Raw genomic sequence first — 20,111 nt, forward strand, 5'->3', positions numbered from 1 at the left:
CCCAGAAGGCCTGGGTTCAATCCCAGTCGGCGCCGCCGGGATGTTCTGAGGCATAACATCTCTGATCACGCCTTCCTTCCGAAGGGAAGTAAAGCCGTTGGTCCCCAGTTCATGAGTTGATGGGTCAATAGGTAGGGTCCAGGTGTGGGAGCTGCCTTCCTGGCACGTCGATAGCATTGGTGCTCAGCACGGAAAACAAGATCGACGGAAAAAACAAACCAAAGGAAAAAAAAAAAAAAAGGACCCTTACAGGATACATTAGACAATTTGTCTACTTGGGCTATCCAGCTAGGTATCGAATTCTCCACGGAGAAAACTGAGTTGGTCGTTTTTTTCTAGGAAGCATAGCCCAGCACAACCGAAGCTTCAACTTTTGGGTAGGTCGATCACTCATTCCATGTCTTTCAAATATCTTGGGGTCTGGTTCGATTCCAAATGCACGTGGAGATCCCACATTGAGTATCTGAGACGAAAATGCCAACCAAGGATCAATTTTCTCCGAACAATTACCGAAACTTGGTGGGGAGCTCATCCGCAAGATCTTCTAACGTTGTACCGGACAAGGATTTTATCGGTTTTAGAATACGGTAGTTTTTGTTTCCAGTCGGCGGCTAAAACTCACATCATCAAACTGGAACGTATCCAGTATCGTTGTCTTCGTATCGCGTTAGGATGCATGCACTCGACTCATACGATGAGTCTCGAAGTGTTAGCGGGCATGTTGCCACTCTCTGATCGGTTTTCGGAATTATCCCTCAGGCTCCTCACCCGTTGTTAAATTATGAACCCACTGGTGATTGCAAACTTTGAGAAGCTTCTTGAGCTAAACCCTCAAACTCGTTTTATGACATTGTACTACGTGTACATAACACAGTCCTTCACAGCATAATACTCATCGTGTATGCTTCTCCGACTTCGGCAATTCAGTTAGTTTTGATTTATCTATGACGCGGGAGATTCGTGGGATCCCAGAACATCATCGTTCCATGATTGTTCCGTCAATTTACGCTGCAAAGTTTGGCCAAGTTGATTCCGCAAGATCGTTCTTCACAGATGGATCATTAATAGAGGCGTCCGCTGGTTTTGGTATTTATAACGAATTTCATAGCGCCTCTCGAATGCTTCAAGCTCCTTGTTCCGTATATGTTGCTGAGCTGGCGGCAATATATTATACGCTAGAAACGATCGCCTCACTTGCACCAGATCATTATTTTATTTTTACGGATAATCTCAGTTCTGTCGAGGCTATTCACTCTATGAGGCCGGTAAAGCACTCCTCGTATTTTCTCATGAAAATACGAGAGCTTTTAAGTGCTTTATCTTTAAGATCTTTTGTCATCACCTTTGCATGGGTCCCATCTCATTGCTCGATTCCGGGCAATGAGAAGGCGGACTCGCTTGCAAAGGTGGGCGCTATGCAAGGCGATATTTACGATCGACAAATCGCCTACGATGAATTTTTCTCCATTTATCGTCAACAGTCACTCGTCAGCTGGCAGAATAAGTGGAGTGAAGGGAGTTTGGGACGATGGCTATATTCGATCATCCCTAAGGTGTCGAAGAGTCCTTGGTTCAAGGGGTTGGATGTGGGTCGAGACTTCATTCGTATGATGTCTCGCCTCATGTCCAATCACTATTCGTTAAACGCTCACTTGTTCCTTGTTGGGCTGGGGGACAGCAATCTCTGTGAATGTGGACAAGGTTACCAGGACGCAGATCACATTATTTGGTCTTGTGGTTTATCTGAACTGTACGATTCCCTTCGGGCTCGAGGTAGACAACCTAACCAGTTCGGGATATTTTGGCTAGACGCGATCTGGAGTTTATGAAACTCATACTCATTACTTTTACTTTAAGAATATTAACATTAGATTGTAAGTTTGATTAACCTTGTGTTTAGTTTGTATTTTGTACGTGTGGGTTCTTTTTATGTTTGTTTTCAAGATGAATAGAAGTTAGTTCATGTTTTAGGATTGATTAAATATTTGTATGTATTTGTATCACATATCAAACCTCCCTCTCCCTTTTCCCATCCAAAAAAATTGTAAATCTCCATTAACCTCGAGACAACCGCGAGTATCCGGTCCAGCTCCTTTAACTTTAAAAATAAGAGATCAATAATGTATAACAAAAGTGATAACTCGGCTCTGTAAAGTTTATTCGATTGAGCCTGTACAAATAAAGTAATTAATAAAAAAAAAATATACGGAAATGTTGGTTGGTTTAAAGCCAGTCATTCAAAACTAAGCCACATAGAATATCAAAACCAATATGTTGCATTGTCTATACAAAGTGCTCAAGCTTATAATGACCATCATCATAAATGTTCCGGGAACCCCATGAGAAGTGGCTAGATTATTACATTTGCTGAAACCTACCATATGAAACATGAAATACCATGAGAATGATGTCACTAGCAGTCTCGTCAAGTGGCAAGAACCTCGTTCAAATGTGTTCTCTCGGGAAAGTAAATAGACTCGGATTTAACTCTTAATACTGCGGATTTTTTACGATCAGACAAATGGTTCTTAGAATTTTATTAAATTTTGTACACGGGCTGAGTTAATAGTTTCATGAACGAAAACAATATCAATCAATTATAGATGGTAAAATCTTCCGGAAATGCCATCATAGTTATACGCCGATGCACGCCGTCACCGCCACCGCCGATTAAAGCCAACGGCGTCACACCGCTACGCCGCCGCCACCGAGGCACTTTTTTTCCAACATTCATGTACCTCAGTTTTTTCATCACAGGAAGTTAGAATGGATCTTAACAATCAAATCAGTGATGGTTTTAAAATATTTCATCTTGGGTTTTAATAGTATTTGAATTATACTTAGTCGTTTATGAACGCGTATATGGACCATTGACGATACAAAACTGTTACGGATCGAAACAAATACAACTGAATATGATTATTGGAGATTAAGGTAGTCAAAATACTTCGTTTCAATGGTACAGTAAGATTTCCTCTTCGGTACCGTAAGATGTCGTAGCTTTGTCGTGAACTCATAAAATGTTTAAAATGATAAAATAAATTAAAATGAAGAGAATAAACTAAATCTACTATAATTATCAGTTCCATCTGTTTCATCCATTGTTATCACTGCTTACATAAATATCTAAAGAGAATGATAAAAAAAACTTGGAGTTGCCAAGATAAGGAGATAACTTCAAATGAGCACTACTATACGATACCACCGCTTTCATCAAGTTTTTGTCGTATCTGAAATCTTTTTCCACTGCTTTATAGATACTCCATGTTTGGGAAAAATCATTATGAACAGCTTCGTTTGTTTTTTCCGTGAACCAGGCTAAGACTTTTCCTGTGCTCTTGCAAAAATCTATTATGTGATATTTTACAATATTGAATTTTGGGGCTACCGGAAGGTTTTGGTAGACCAACTTTCACAAAAAAGACCTATGCACTCATCCATGAGTTCATCACCAAAACAATGTCTCATCATAGCATCCATATTATCCAAAACCATTAGCTGATGATCAAAATTGCATCCTTCCAAAACTACACGTTTATCAAGCACCTACAATCGCGACCAGCGAATCCAAATTGCGCATGATGAGTCGCATTTGCAGCAGCCACAGAATTTTAAGCGTTATAGGGATCATTATTGGCCGCGTTGTCTTTCGTCATAGCTAATTTGACACCGGGCTGGATAGTTTGACGGTCGGTATGCCTCAAACGTTTAGCCAATTTTAGCGTATGTAACATAACACAAATATAGTGTAAAGTTATGTACATACTGACCTTATTAACACTCGGATTAAGATCTTTCTTAAAGCTGAGTAAATCTTCATGAGAAATTTTTTACCATATTTACATCTCTTTGATGGACTTTCAGTAGGCCGATTTGACAGCTTATAGAAGTTCAATACATTCAAATTCATGTCCATTTGGTTTTTTTTTTTTGATTTCGTTGAACTTCGATGAAATTCTTCAATTTTTTCAGATGTTCTTAGAAGTTTTTTTAAGTTCTCAGAACGTCTCTGAGTCTTGTGAGTCGTAGAACTTATCAGAAGGACATTGAACTCCCCTGAAGCTCATAAAACGTTCCTGAACTTGGCAGAGTTTTCCTGAAGTTTATAGAGCATCTCTGAAGATCGAAGCACATCTTTAAAGTTTGAAGAATTTTCCTGAACTGAGATCAATGAACTTCTCTGAAGGTTGTTAAACTTCTCTGATTCTTTTGAGGAAAGTCTTTAACTTTTCTAAAATTCACTACAGTTCCCTATAGTTCGCAGAATTTCCTAGAAAGTCGCTGAGCCTTCCTGAAAGTTTCCTTAAACAAAATGTGGGAACTACAATGAAGCTCTAGCAATTCTGTAGTAATTAAAGGGGAAGGCTACCTAAACTCACTGGACAAGAGCAGTTAATATCATGTGAGTTTCATTCCTGTATTATCGGCATTATCTGTTAACCGATTTTCAAACAACTTCGTCATGGGTTCCAAAAATCCAAACTAATTTTCTATCCCTCAGGGTTGTAAATGTCATCTTCGTCACCAGCTGAGTATGGGACACAAACATTTCAGATACCTACTAACTCCTTTATTGAACTCTGATAAAAATCTTTCAACGAACGTCGCTACTATAGTGGCGTTTTTTTTTTTTTTTTACGGAATCGAAGCACAACAAGCGAACTCTCTATTTTTTCGAGAGATTCAAAAAACACTCGAAACAGGCAGAAAATCAATGTCTACTATTATTACGTGGCTGTCTTGAACTGTCCTGCTCGTTTATTTCTCTTTTACTCTTATGAGAGAACAAATATTAATTGATTTTGCGCAAAGTCGACGTAATCAATACGCATCTTCCTTGAGGGTCAAAGAAAACTCTTTAATGCAATTTGGATTAATTCAATCAACTTTTGAACCTGATTTAACTGCATTTGTTCAATTCGCAATAGTTTTGTATCGCCAATAGTCCAATATACGCCTTCGATATCGGCGTTGTAAACTTCAAAACACCTTTTCTCAAAAAAAAAACCCAAGATGAAATATTTTCAAACCATCACAGAGTTGATTGTTAGGATCAATACTAACATCCTGTGAAGAAAAAACTGAGGTACATGAATGTTGCAAAAAAAAAAGTGCCTTCAGACATAGCGTGCGCCGCTGACTGGCGTGAGGACCGGCACACAGGTCTAATAAAAACAAAGTAACAGTTTCAATGAATTCGTTATCCAAGCTCTAATAAAAGATTTGAAAATAGCCTAGCAAATGGAATGATACATGAATTAGAAATCAATGTCAGTTAACTATAACTTATTTTTGAATAAATAGGTGATTTTTTCTGTGTGCTTTTATAAATTATCAGATAGGGGAAATGACTCTTTCGTTGGCTAGGGATCTAACATTGGCCCCATCGTTAAAAATCTTTTATTTATCAAATTTATCTATATGAACGCGTTCTAAATAAAAATTTGTCAGAATTACGTGTAGTTTAACAACTTGTTAGACCAACTTCATTTCCATTTCTTCTCAGTTATAAATAAAAATTGAGTACTGTTAATCCTGTTTTTACGCAATTTTTATTTTATCGAGTTTGTAATCATTTAGGACGAGTACAAAAATGTTAATAACACCATATTCTGATTTTCTTTTTAATCAAGTTTCACTAAACTTGGTTGCAATTCGAGATCACGCGATAAAAATATAAATTGTTTAAAAAAATTTACGCAAAAATAAATCACTGAACATCAACTGTACAAAATGGCATCCAAATGTACGATTGTTGTCGCATTACCTTCACCGAAGTCCAGTGAAATTCCATGGGAAAATCTCAACTTGACCAGGAAATCCATCCCAAGTGGGCTCTTATGTAAAGCCTTCTTACTGGATGAGAACGATTCGACACGCGCATTCGAAGCTTTCAAGCTGGCTCAGCTTTCGGCTGCAAGAACGAGAAAGCTAGCTTTAAAATGCACGTACACCACTACCAACATCCATTCTGCAAGTTTACCCCATGTACAAACAGAACATAGTCGGTAAGAGGAGTTACAAAAAGATGATATAAATCCTTGTGTACGACAAAACCAGCAACTGAAAGCGTACATAAGCTAATAGCCCCGAGTGGAGCACATTGTCACTCGAAGTCCTTCTGGGTGGCAAAACGATCATCATTATCCTCTCTCCCATACCCAGAACGGTGCCAACGGGGGTAGCTTTTTTTCCTTTTCACATTATATACACTTTTATTATCTTATCTCCCGTTACTCTCCCGCCTCACTCAACCTCCAGTGAATGAAAAAAAAATCCTACTTCTCGCCCAACAGAGCTTCAACGATCGCTTATCGCTCTTGTTTTCACCCGGAACCCGTTGTCAGCTCGGATGAGTGTGATTTTCCACGCGGCTTTCTCTCACCCACATGCCACCCACAGTCGGCTTATTTACTCTCCGATTCAAGCTTCCTGTATGTATCTACACCATACATAGAGAGCAGGGAACGATCGGAAAATCTGAACCCAAAAAAAAGAACTTTGAATGCGATATCCGTTTCTTTTACTCTTGCGTCTTAATCGCTGAAGGGTTGTACTTATCCTCTCTCATTCTTGCTCATCGCATAGCCTCACCCATACATCCAAGTATCCGTGCAGTCGATGAGCTATACAAACAACTCCACCGGATCGCTTCCTACCATCACACCATACCAATCACTCGGTGGCTCTCTTTTATGCTCTCTCCCTCTTCGATACAATGCACAACACCAAACAAACGGCGATGGCACGGTCGGGAGGAGATTTTCTTCATCCTCGCAGGTCTCGGCCGACTGGGTGGTGGTGTGGCAAGGGAGAGAGTGAGATCCATGTGCATCTGGTGAGGAAGCCACGTTTTAACCGATTTTATGTACCCGAGTTTATCCGATAGTAGCTGGAAGCAAGCGAAAGCACTCATACATAGGAACCTTGTGTTGATAGTATGACGTTTGCATCATGGTGCACTTGATTGAACCGCAGCTTGATAACACCGAGCAGCACTCATGCTCCCGTTTCCTTGAACACGTTGCTGTGTTGTTTAGAATTGCCTTATTGATGTAAATATTTGTGTTTTTATATTTATATTTATTAAAAATTTTACGGTAACCGCATCTTTTGTCTTGCTTATTTTACGTCGGTATCTACTCCACCACGTAAATGCCACACGCCGTATCTGAAGTGGGAGATTAATCAATTTGCATGTACCTCGGGTTTTTCTTCACCAGAAGTTTCATTCCTAAATCGGTTGGTTTTAAAATATTCTATCTGGGTAAATTTTAATAATTGAATTTTATCATAATGTTTCATACATATTTTGGTGGACGGCTCTGAAGAGTCAAAACCTCCCTATGTAAAATGTACCTTATCTTTAAATTCGGAACATTGTTTTATCTTCAAGATTTAAAATGTTCAGGATTTTAAAATTAACTGAGGGGCTGACCATAAAATCTTCCTGTCCTTGCTTGGAAATTCATCCAAATATGTATATTTTTAATCTCTACGTAAAAAAAAAATATAATTACAGTGTACTTACAATGTACTTACTGTTTCGTACAAGTTCATCCAGGATGATAATTTTCATATAAAAGCTCCACCAGATGTTTTCTAGTTGCAGTGCATTTGGCGAAACAAAGTTTGCTCAAAAAATGTAGCTAACATAAAAATAACAAAAAATCTCCCGGAAATGTAATGATAATAAATTAATTAATTCCGACGACCGCATTACAGAGTTTTTATGTAAATCGGTAATGAATCTTACATTTATTTATTTATTTTATTTATTTGTCGTCAATCAGTGTAGACCGTTTGACAAAAGCGCCCTTGCCTTACATGTTATTTTAAAACATACGTTTTATTTGAAGTTGTCAATCAATGTAGACTACATATACAAATATCGAAGAAATAAAAATTGTTTTAAACTATACGAGATGAAAGCCTAGCAGTTAGTGTTTTCCTAACTGTATCTTTAGACAAAGTTGGATCTATACGCTCACAATAATTATAATAAACTTTTATCATTCTATTGATTGGTCCATTTTTACCATTATTCGTTGTGTGAGGTGACAGTTGAAATAAATTTCGAGTTCTTAACGTGCGTGATGGTACGTAAAAATTTAAGATTGCAAATATTTTTCTGAATGTGCGCGTTGTCAGATAATATCATTAACAAAGGAAATCATGGAAATGTATCTTCTTTTTTAAAGGGTTCCATTATTTATCAACATGCAACGGGACTCATTATTCCAAAATTCCAGCCAAAACAACACTGTTTTTGAACTGATTATATACGATTTATATAAGTTTCAAGGTATGGAGCCCAAATCACACTGCAATATTCGAAAATTGATCTCTCGTAAGCTATGAAAAGTGTTTTGGATCTTTAAAATGATAACTAAATCTTTTTACGAATCCCAACATATTATTTTCTTTGTGAATTGTGTATTCACATGATCTGCAAATGTCAACTTTGTGTAAAGAATTACTCCTAAGTCCCTTATGTTATCGCACCTTACAACGAGCTGGTTTCCTAGAGTACATGTAAAATCTAGAGAAGTGTGTTTTCTGGAATAAAATATATGATTGCATTTTTTAACATTAATATCCATCACACTTTTAACGCACCAATTGTAGAAAACTTCAATTTCATTTTGAAAATGTAGCAAATCAGAATTGTTAAGGATTTATACGTACAGTTTCATATCGGCAGCATATATAAGCACATTTAAGCGATTTAACCCAAACTTCACGTCATCCACTAATAAAATAAATAATAAAGGACCTAAATGAGATTCCTGTGAAACTCCCGAGGTAACATCAACTGGCAAGCTAATTTTTTTAAGGCGGATCATCTGCGTTGTTTCTGTCAAGTATGATCCAATCCATTTTAAAAGTGTACTTGTCATACCTAAACGTTTTAATTTAAAAAGAAGTAAGCAAATGTCTACTAAAGCCAGTGTATAAGGTTTCAACGGTTTTACCTCTATCCATTGCTTCAATAGTAATGTTTACAAATTCCAAAAGATTCGTAGACGTTGACCGACCTTAAAAAAACCATTTTGATTATTTGAAATGCAATGCTTAACCTGGTTAAATATTTTCTGGTTAACAATTGCTTCAAACATTTTAGGAATGCATGGCATAATTGCAATACCTCTTTTGTTTTTAATGTCTGACCGTTTTCCAGGTTTAAATATTGGGACTAAAAATGATTTCTTCCAAATGTTTGGAAAATCACCTGTTTTTAGATGTAAATTGTACAGCCAAAACAATGGTTTAACAAAACTAGTTGCTATTTTTTTTTCAATGAAATTGGAGGTATTTCATTAGGATTAGGTATCGCTGGCATCAAGACTTTCAAGAGTCATTAAAATTTCTTGAACAGTGATATTATTAACGGATACGTCATTTTTCCCTTCATGTAGGTAAGATAAATAGTTCAAATCGTTATCGCTTGGGTGTATGATCCTCAAAAAGTAACCTCTGTCTCTTTAACCTATCCACAAGGTTATGGATGTTTCCAAAATTACAGGATAAACATTTCCCGAATACCAATCTACCAAATGCAATCGACCTGAATAGTTAAAAATTTAAATGTTGAAAGTTTGAGATTGAATTTTTCTATTAGAATACGAAATACTTAAATCTTAGATTTTAGGATTTAGACAGTTTTCAAGACGCTGCGGTTTGGATGGAAACTGAATCGTAGACATTGCAATATGCTGAAGGAAATTTTGATTGTGATTACAATTCCAGAAAGTTTATGGTCTTTTGCTAAGAATTCATAAGGAATTCTTGAGCAATATTTATCGAGTTCTGTGGATAAATTAAATGGATACTAAAAAATTAAACTCTAAAGCGAGCTCTAAGGAAATTCTGAAGGGGACAGAAATTCTTAGGAGAGTTTCATGTAATTCCAGGAGGCAATTCTAAGATGAATTTTAAAGGAGTTTTAAGGTTAAAGAAATTCTCAAGCAATTCTTATACTCAACGAGATAAACTATACATTTTCATAAATTTTCTGTGATGTAATTTCATAATAGCATAGCATAGCATAACATAAACCAGGTTGCACAATATCGTAGGCGGTACGAGCTCTAAACTGTTGTTAAGAAGCAGACCCACCTTCATCCGTTGCTGTTAGATAGTAATTTGTGATTAATTACTACCTCTTAGATAAAGGATGTGTCTCCCTCCAAAAGACCAGAGCTGTCCTGACCACATCCTAGCATCTGGTGGGGAAAGGGGAGGAAAGTTAGTCCGACACTTACTTAAGAGAGATGCAGAGAACTCTACGACCCCTCATAAGTGTCACGGGAAGGGTGGATTTTTGTTAGTAGGGAGAGTAAGCAATAGGATACGCCCAGACGGCGTTGCTGGCAATCGTTATATCAAGCATTTAATATATAGAAGCGGTAAGTAGTTTATCTGTCCGTTGTTGCTGCCCATTACCTAAACATATTATTCTAAGCAGTCTTCAGATTTTGGAATTAAGAAACGTTATCAGCTCGATCCGGTTGCTCCTTTGCGCTTGAAAATGTTTGTTGATCCTAAACATATGCACAATTCATTCTGATCGATGATGATGATGATGGTCCCACCTCTTACCCCTACAAAGGTTTGAGCTGGACGATTTATCTTTAAGATAATTGAATATGACATTTTAACCAGGTTGGCAAACAAAATCGAACTGGTTTCAGTTACAGATATTAATCCCTCTAGAGTTTACAGTTGCTTCACAGCGATATAAATTTGGAAATTTTATCGAGGACAGAGGAACGAAAAGATAAATAAACTTAGCTGAGCGTAACTATGCGTAGATTAGAACAGTCGGCACCACATGCAACGGATAAGAATTTCAAAATTTTCACTTAATGCACTTTGTCAACATCACTTCTGTACTTTCAAATTAACACTTTAAAAAAATGAAACGATGCTGCAAAACAAAAACACGTCATTTTAGCAGTGCGGCCTACTTCAATCTAAGTTATCTGTAATGTAATTTCATAATCGGTATAAATTTCATTGATTTACATTACGAAAAATAATGATGTTAACAATGGAAAAGACGAAAAGCGTATAAAAACCATTTCGTGAAAGACGATAATCATTCATAAGTCACGCTTCACAAGTAACATAAATTGATAGAATTATGTTTAGTAAACTTCTATATAACCAAAACTAGTCAAACAAAGGCAACATAAACTGTTATACAATATGTGTTTTGCTTTGGTTATGTTCTTTATAAATGTTGTTCATAAGCTGTGCCTTATGAAATTGTAAAGTTTATTTGCATCAGTGTAGGACAGTTTAAAGGCAATTCCTAGAAGAGTTCCAAGAGAACTTGGAAAGGATTGTCCTGAAGATGGATTCATGTATTTTTTGTCATATTTTTAGAAATTATGTTGGGTGGAAGTTTCTAGGAAAATTTTAAGAGGTTTCCAAGACAATCATGGCTCTGCATAAGATTGCAGAACCATTCTGAAGTAATTACCATGTCAACTCTAATTTTCAATAGTGTATTCTATACAAAAATACGGATATCAGAATTGTAGAGAGTTTGAAGAGAAGTATATTATCAATATGAAGAATTGAATAATAATTCTTTGGGTCCAACAATTTGCACTCCTCCATGTAGAAGCTGGTTATCCATGTGCAAATAGATAGGTGGCATCCACTGCAAAATTGATCCTGACAGTTATTTCTAAAACATTTCTGAACAAACCAACTTATTATATCATTTTTGGCAAAGTGTGGAATGTTTTGAAGTGCTGGAAAGATCTTTCAAGAAACTTTCTTTATTTAATAAAAATTTCCATAACATTGGCATATTCATATTTTGGAGTTATGTGTACTTCATGTACGACTGAAATCCACAAATATTTTTAGTAGGAATTTACGTTCTTAAAATAAAAAAGGTACCTTTCCAACACTATCGTTGAGGCGTACATCCGTTTTTTTTTTCAAATTGAAGGATATTTGTTTTTTGTAATTACTTTATTTGTACAGGCTCAATCGAATAAACTTTACAGAGCCGAGTTATTATTTGCTTTATACATTATTACTGTCTTATATTTAAAGTTAAAGGAACTGGACCGAGTACTCGCGGTTGTCTCGAGGTTAGTGGAGATTTACATTTTTTGGATGGGAAAAGGGAAGAAGGAGGTTTGAAATGTGGTTTACGATACAACTATTTAATTAATCCTAAAGCATGAAATTATTTCTATTCATCTTGATAACAAACATTAAAAAAAAACCCACACGTACAAAATACAAACTAAACACAAGGTTAATCAAACTTACAATCTAAGGTTAATATCCTTAAAGTAAACATATATGAGTTTCATAAACTCCAGATCGCGTCTAGCCAAAATATCCCGAACTGGAACATTAGGTTGTCTACCTCGAGCCCGAAGGGAATCATAAAAATGTGATCTGACTCCACGATACTCCGCACAAGACCAAAGGATGTGATCAGCGTCCTGGTAACCTTGTCCACATTCACAGAGATTGCTGTCTCCCAACCCCACACGGAACAAGTGAGCGTTTAGACAATAGTGATTGGACATGAGACGAGACATCACGCGTATGAATTCTCGACTCAAGTCCAACCCTTTGAACCATGCAAACTTCGACACCTTAGGGATAATTGAATGTAGCCATCGTCCCAAGCTCCCTTCACTCAATTGATGTTGCTAGCTAACGAGCGACTGCTGACGATAAATAGAGAAAAATTCACTATAGGCGATTTGTCGATCATAAATGTCGCCTTCCATAGCGCCCACCTTCGCAAGTGAATCCGCCTTCCAAAGGTGATGATGAAATAGCGCACGGATAAAGCACTAAGCAGCTCTCGTATTTTCAAGAGAAAATACGAGAAGTGCTTTACCGGCCTAATGGAACGGATAGCCTCGACAGAACTGAGACTATCCGTAAAAATAAAGTAGTGGTCTGGAAGAAGTGAAGCAATAGTTTCCAAAGTGTAGTGAATTGCTGCCAGTTCAGCCACATACACAGAACAAGGAGCTTCAAGTTTTTGAGAGGCGCTATGAAATTCATTAAATACACCAAAACCAGCGGACTCCTCTATTAGAGATCCATCTGTGAAAAACTTTCTAGCGGAATCAACATGGCCAAACTTTGCAGCGTATAATGACGGAGCAATCATAGGACGATGATGCTCTGGAAGTCCGCGGATTTCCTGCGTCATAGATAAATCAAAATTCACTGAATTGCCGAAATCGGAGAAGACTACACGATTGGGAATATTTCTTGAAGGGCTGACATCCTGTGTTAAATATAGGTAGTACAAAGTCATAAAACATGTTTGAGGATTTAGCTCCAGAAGCTTCTCAAAGTTTTTGATCACCAGTGGGTTCATTACTTCGCAACGGGTGAGGAGCCTCAGAGATAACTCTGAAAAACGGACGGATAGTGGCAGCATGCCCGCCAGCACTTCGAGACTCATAGTATGAGTCGAGTGCATGCATCCTAACGCGATACGAAGACAACGATACTGGATCCGTTCCAGCTTGATGATGTGCGTTTTAGCTGCCGACTGGAAGCAAAAACTACCGTACTCTAAAACCGATAAAATCGTTGTCCGGTACAACGTCAGAAGATCTTGTGGAAGGATATTTTTGAAGCTGTACAATTTTTGTCATTGATCCTCCATCTAATTGAGCTGATTTTGTATATGTTATTTGAGTCAAGAAGTAGAAGTAGATACATATTTCTGGAATGACATTTTCACTCAAGACTATTTTTAAAAGGGCGTATGTATGTATGTATGTATTTATATATGTATGTGTGTGTATGGATAATCTGCCGCGATTGTTCAAGGCGACGATGGATCAAGTGATGTGCTTTGACCGCCGAAAATGATACCAGCAGAGAAATTCAGGAGGAGAAATTCGCCGTCGCCCAAAGTTGACTATCTACAAGACGCTGATTAGACCGGTAGTCCTCTACGGCCACGAGACTATGCTCTTTGAGGACCCTTGGTGTTTTCGAACGGAAAGTGTTGCGTACCATATGCGGTGTAGTGCAGATGAATGACGGAACGTGGAGGAGGCAAATAAACCACGACTATCATGGGCTGGGCACGTTGTTAGAATCTGGCCGAGGGAAAATGATTGACGAAAGTGACCCAACAGGAACAAGAAGAAAAGGCGCACAGCGCGCAAGGTGTATCGACCAAGTAGAAGGCGACCTGCGGACCCTTCACAGACTACGAGGCTGGCTAAGTGTGGCCATGGATCGAGTACAGTAGAGACGAGCACAGGACAGCAAAGGACAGCAGAGGACATCAAGGCCTTAGCCTGATTGGGACACGAAAACCAAAAATGTAGTACATTTAATGTTAGTTTGAATTTCCAATTCCAGTGAATACCGCAGAGAATGATATTAGTTGACCATGCAGACTATGCAATGATTTTTTATCTTTTTTTATTTTGTGCTCTGTCTATGCTTTCGACTATACCAGAGTTTGCTCTTTATTTATAAAATTGTAGACCGACGGAAACACTTCTTATACGCTTTTAGCCTATCCATATTCCTAAGCATGGAGAGAGCAGTGTGGAGTAAGCACAGTTATGCTAATCCGTTCGGGGTTTAATTTCAGTGACCAGCCTGTTTTCATTTTTTTTCACTCCAGACCGGTCTGCAATGTTTATCCTCCTTTTATGCGGTCTCCACTAACATCCTGCGATGATGAATCCCATATAATTGTAAGCAAATCTTACATCCCCGGTTGGGTGTAAGGTAAGTATGAGTTTTCGCACTCATTATTTGATAAATTTTAGATCGAAAGTTGGTTGTATTGAAAAGTAGTTATGACGATAGAATATGATGTCAATCGTGATTCTCCATCAGCAATCATAAGTTTTGCGCAATTTATTTATGCTTACCTCCAAATTATACTTTGAAAACTGGGCAATCTAGCGACCCAATTAAAAATTTACAGGTAAAATAAAAACACTATTGGTTTAAATATATAAATCAACACAATTGAAGCTGCACTTGCTTCCATTAACAAGCGTAGTTTCATCATACTTATACCACGGATTCACTTGTATCATAATTTATGATCATGAGCCTTATTTGTATAATAATTATAAACACTACTACCTTGGAGATTTGGAACAAGGTGTGCAACCGTCAGTCATGAACATCATGGAACCACTGCCAACTACACCACGACATGGCCTTGAGAAAATACCATCGACCACGACAATAACGTCAGCATCAACTCAGGATAGTGGTGAGCAACATTTGTCCAGGATGCATAATATTGGGCTTTTCAACAAGGGCTTAGATGGTATCAACGTTTCGCTAATATCAACGCTGAACAACAAAACACATCTTCGACTTTCAAGTGGAATAAGATGGGAGCTTTTGAAGTTGAATGCAGTGGAGCACGGCGACATGAACATCGGAAGGAGACATTTGCTGATCAAGGCTGTTCGAAGGACGACCAATTAAGGATTCTAACGATTTTTCCACAATCTTGATCAACACAAAAGTTGATGCACGAGTTTGAGTCGTTGTAAATTTAAAACAAAGTACAATATTGATGCTGAATGGTATTTTTTTTTTGCAACTTCACATGGTTGACAAAATTACGATGATCAGAACACTGTCACGTTCTGTCATGACAAAAATTCGATGAGATTTTGAAGAAAATCTCTATCATCGTTTTCTCATCCATGTTCTTGTTAACATAACCAATTAAACCACAAGACAGAGGATCTAATTTCCTGTAAAAATTTCCGAAGATATTACAAAATTAGTGAAAAATGTGATTTTGGTTTGACTAGAAAAGTTCATTATTTAAATACGAAAATAAATCTAGCTCATATTTTTAACTCACGGAGGTACGAACCATCGCATAAAACCACTCACTCTCAATTCTGCCCGAGTAAGGATTACTCCGAACGGCCTTCCACTCAATTCCCCCCTCACCCACAGGATTACACGCGTTCGTTTTATCTTACCCGCTCCGCCAGCACCAACTGGTCCAACGGAGATAAACTGAGTTCCACTCTACTCCACATACACAGTCACTCTTTCTCTCCCACATGCTCTCTCTCCATGTTTTCCTTTTGGCCCTAGCCTGTTCCAGTGGCAGCATTGTTTTCCACCCATTCCCGACGATGTTCCGATGACGTTGGCGGAAGGTGGCCAACGGGAAGCGGGACGAATGTTTGTGTATTTCTCGCTCCTTCCTTGCGCTGCTGCCGGGCTGCCAACCAGTGCCAAGCCAGTGGGTTATTAGTTGCGCGACAACATTGAACGTAGTAAGACGCTTATCGTCGTTCGCTTCGCACCCAAACTAGCGTGCTTCTTCACCTGCTGCTACTGTGGGCCAATTAGTTGGTGTGTGCGCGCGCGAAGACCCGAGATCGGAGATTTTCCCCCTTTCCGCGCGGGTTTGAGCGCAGCGTGTGTGCGTGTGTTATCAGCTCGGGAGATTGGGAAGGATTTTCCGGAACAGGTTATTCAGTTTCGTCGATACAGCCGGTTTGGACGGTGCAATCTCGGTGCTGAGCAGCGCTTCCCGATCGAACAACCGGTCGCTTTTTGGTGCAAATCCTGACGAAAACAGTTGATGATTAGTTATTTTTTGTGTTTTGTTTTGTGAAAGACGCAAAATCAGTGTTGTGCTAATCTTTGGAAACAGTCGAAATCAGAAACGCGAAAAACAGCGGCTTAAGTTAAGCCGGCAATATAACATACACGACTTTACGTTGCTTGCCTCTTGTGTCAGCTTCTTTGGGGGCCCGGTGCGGTGTGATCTTGAAGAAGCGAACTTCCCGCGAATTCCGTCAGCCCTCCCAGTCAGTGGAGGTAACGATACTAGAGGAGTGAGAGCAAGCACTCTACACATATGTGTCACGCCACGGCCAAGCCGAAACGACGACACACTCGGGGAAGCGGACGCGGTCGAAACAAAACATGATAAATTTGTTTTTGTGTTAATTTTTAATCTGATTAAAGAGAGGGTTAATTAATGCATTTAACATTAATTCGCGAGCGCCGTAAGAACGTTCGGACGAGTTCAGTATCCAAGGTTCAGGGAAGATGCTATGGGTGTTTTTTGAAAAGTTGAATTTATGGTGATTGTTTCGGTGGACCTGAGCGAGGGCAGTGGGCAGATTATCCCTTCTCCGGTAACAACATTGAGTGCGAGTGAAGTTTGATCCCATGTTTGTGTAACTCTGTAACAGATGGTGCCAACGACAACCGGTGGGTGGAAGATAGTGCAAGTGCATAGGTTATTGATAAACGAGAAACTGGTGCAACCGGACAATTGAAACTAGAACGGCACGGGCGCATGTTCTTTGGCATGGATTTTCAGAGTGCAATGGAAACCTTCGCCGAAGCATGGGTCGCTGCAAGCGCTGGAGCACAGGTGAGTTGGTGGCTGGGGAGATTTCAAATTCGTATGGGAAGAATGATCAAAATGTTCTTGTACATATGCGTCAAGATTGTTTTCTTATAGCACAAATTAAAAAAAAAACATGATTGCTAGACGTTTTGTACGCACCACGTTATATAAGCCAGTTTATATTCGTTTAAAAGATCTAGTGCAGTGTATTTACGGCAAGGCAGCATTTGTTCATTAAATTTAAGTGAATATACTCAAACTTAGGCGAACCAGCCCTAGGTTGAAAGCCTCCCTAATAAAGAAAAGCAGATATTTCTTCTTTAATCTTACTCGTAAGATCCTTAGAGCAACTAAGGTTTTTTTAGAAGGACAAATATCAAAGCACTGTTCTAGTTGATGATTTTAGGCGTGAAATGGCTAGCAATGCTTACCCCTGGCAAAGGCTTTCCAACGAGTACCAACCTTGTAAATGCTTTCAGGAAAGGGCCCAGGTAAATTTAGAGCTGGTCACTCACTGATTCTTCATATCTGCGCCTCGTTTAAGGAGTGACCGTAATTCTAATTTCGGTATGTACACACAATTTAGTTCCCCCTAATTAAAACTAGGGTATGGCTAGTCTTGGTATGACTATCAGCTCTCCATTAAACTTAAAAAAAACCTAAATTTTTCTTCTATTTGCTTTCCAGTTTAACGATGGATTAACAATGTTTTATGTCTGACGTTGCGGTTCTTGAACTTGGACATCTTCAGGGGATATCAAGTTGTATCGTCTTTCGATCAGTGAAAAAATCTTAACTTAATCCAACCCCTGGATCGAAACGTTGGCGATGATAGAACTGTAATTTACAATTTTTCTTGGAGACTTAAAAACCGAAACAGAATGAATAATTCTTAAAGATCTTTTAACTTCTCTGCAAATCAAGACTTTTCTGAAGTTTTCGGTGATTACTCGGAGTAATACGAAATGCCTTGAAGAGCCCTGAACTTTTCTAGCGTTCCATAAATTTTCCTGATAGTCATGGAACACTACTGAAGACCCTGCAAATTTCAAGAATTCTTGAAATATTTCATAATTCTCAATTAACTAATGGAACTGCTATGAACCTCGATATACTTGGAACGTCCCTGTGAATAATGAAACTGCTTAAAAATCTTAAAACATCACTGAAGCTCTGATAACTTTCCTGATGTTCTGGACATTCCCTGAGCATCTTTGAACTTCTGTAAAGTTCCTGCAATTTCCTTGAAGATAAATGAACTACCCTGAGTTTCTCTAATCTTCCCTGATGTTTTCAAAGCTACCCTGAAGTTTTCACAACTATCCGGAAATGTTGGTACTGCCCTGGAATCCCTGAAACTTCCCTGAAAAACTCTAAAAAGTTTTTTTTTTAATCTTTATTTTAGATATTTTTAGCCGAATGCTAGTTCATCTCCACTGGACAGCTGTTAAGTTCCCAAAATATGTCAATAGCTTTCTAAAAATTTTGGTTGATCTTTAGACTTCTCTAAAATTCCTGGAACTTCTTAAAGAAGAATGATGATGATGATGAGATGATGATGATGATAATGAAAGTCCCACCTTTTACCCTTACAAAGGTATGAGCTGGACGATTTAGTATGACATCTTAACTAGATTAGTAATCAAAACGAACTGGTTACAGTTACAGATATAAATTCCATCACCAATTTCAGTTGCTTCACAGCGATATACCGTATGCGTGATAATGTTTGCACCATTAAGCAATGTCAAAATTAAATAAATTCTCAAAAATTTCGTTTCCGAGTTTTTCTATTTATTTCAAGGGGGAATGTTTCTCAGAATCTTTAACTATGATAATCATCGATCGATCACTTGCTGCAATAACGGACTCGACACGTTTCCGGAATGCACGGCAGGTTCAAATAATGTAGCCTGGATCCATTTCTCTCCAGGTACGGGTTAACGTTTGTCTGAGGCTTGCTGTACTCAGGTAGCGTTTAGAACAGGCCTTGGCCTTCATGACGCGCCATATTGAGTAATCTAGCGGAATAGGATCGGGGCTGGATGGCGACCATATATCCTTCACCCAGAACGGAAAATGTTCCTGCAACCACTTCTGAGTGCGGTTTGAGGTGTGGCACGGAGCCCCATTTTGTTGAAATACAACATTTGGCTTCGGACCGTACTGTTCTTAAATCCACGGAAGAATATACTTACTTAAAATCTCGATGTAGATCTCCGTGTTGACGTTGTCGCCTTCTGAAATGACCACCGGGTCCATTTTTTGCCATCGGAAGCCACCAATCCAAACACCATAACGCTAGCAGGATGCTTGGTCAGACACACGTTCTTGTGCTAGTCGGCCACGTCTTTTACCGGAAGAGAACTAAAATACCGGTCGTTTCTGGAATTTGAAAAGGGATCGGCGGTAAATGATCTAGTCGGTGAACAGGGTTTACCGGAATTTTTTCGCTTAAGGAAGTTCAAGATTTTCTTGCATCGTTCGACTCGTAGCTCCCGGATGCGCTTGGTAATCATGTGTTGGTTGGTTTCTTTTCTCGGTCTAAAACACTTTTGACGGTCCACCGGGACACTCCCACGGCGATTGAAATGTCTTTTTGCGACATTGTGCTTTGTGCTTTGACATTTGTGCTTTGGACAAATCACGAATACGCTGCCACTTCGTCATGGTGCAACTGTCAAACTAAGTAAGTCATTTTCTTTTATACATAGCCTACTATGGTATG

At 38.6% G+C, this 20,111-nt stretch overlaps 1 protein-coding gene across 2 annotated transcripts in view; it reads left to right on the top strand.

The window, feature by feature from the left end:
• Positions 1-20,111, top strand: part of dve (SATB1_N and homeodomain domain-containing protein dve) — an 897,131-nt gene that overhangs the window by 313,207 nt on the left and 563,813 nt on the right. The window contains exon 2 of one of the 2 annotated variants that reach the window (XM_065222813.1): positions 17,077-17,407. In XM_065222813.1, the coding sequence (XP_065078885.1) occupies positions 17,330-17,407 (78 nt within the window). In that variant the 5' untranslated portion in view covers positions 17,077-17,329. Of the gene's footprint in view, positions 1-16,258; positions 17,408-20,111 lie in introns of those variants that run through there. The other variant, XM_065222812.1, reaches the window with a different exon arrangement.

This window comes from Ochlerotatus camptorhynchus, unplaced genomic scaffold (genome assembly GCF_037179485.1).
Source record: "Ochlerotatus camptorhynchus isolate MF236.1 unplaced genomic scaffold, CSIRO-AGI_Acam_v1.1 ptg000178l, whole genome shotgun sequence".
NCBI lineage: Eukaryota > Metazoa > Arthropoda > Insecta > Diptera > Culicidae > Ochlerotatus > Ochlerotatus camptorhynchus.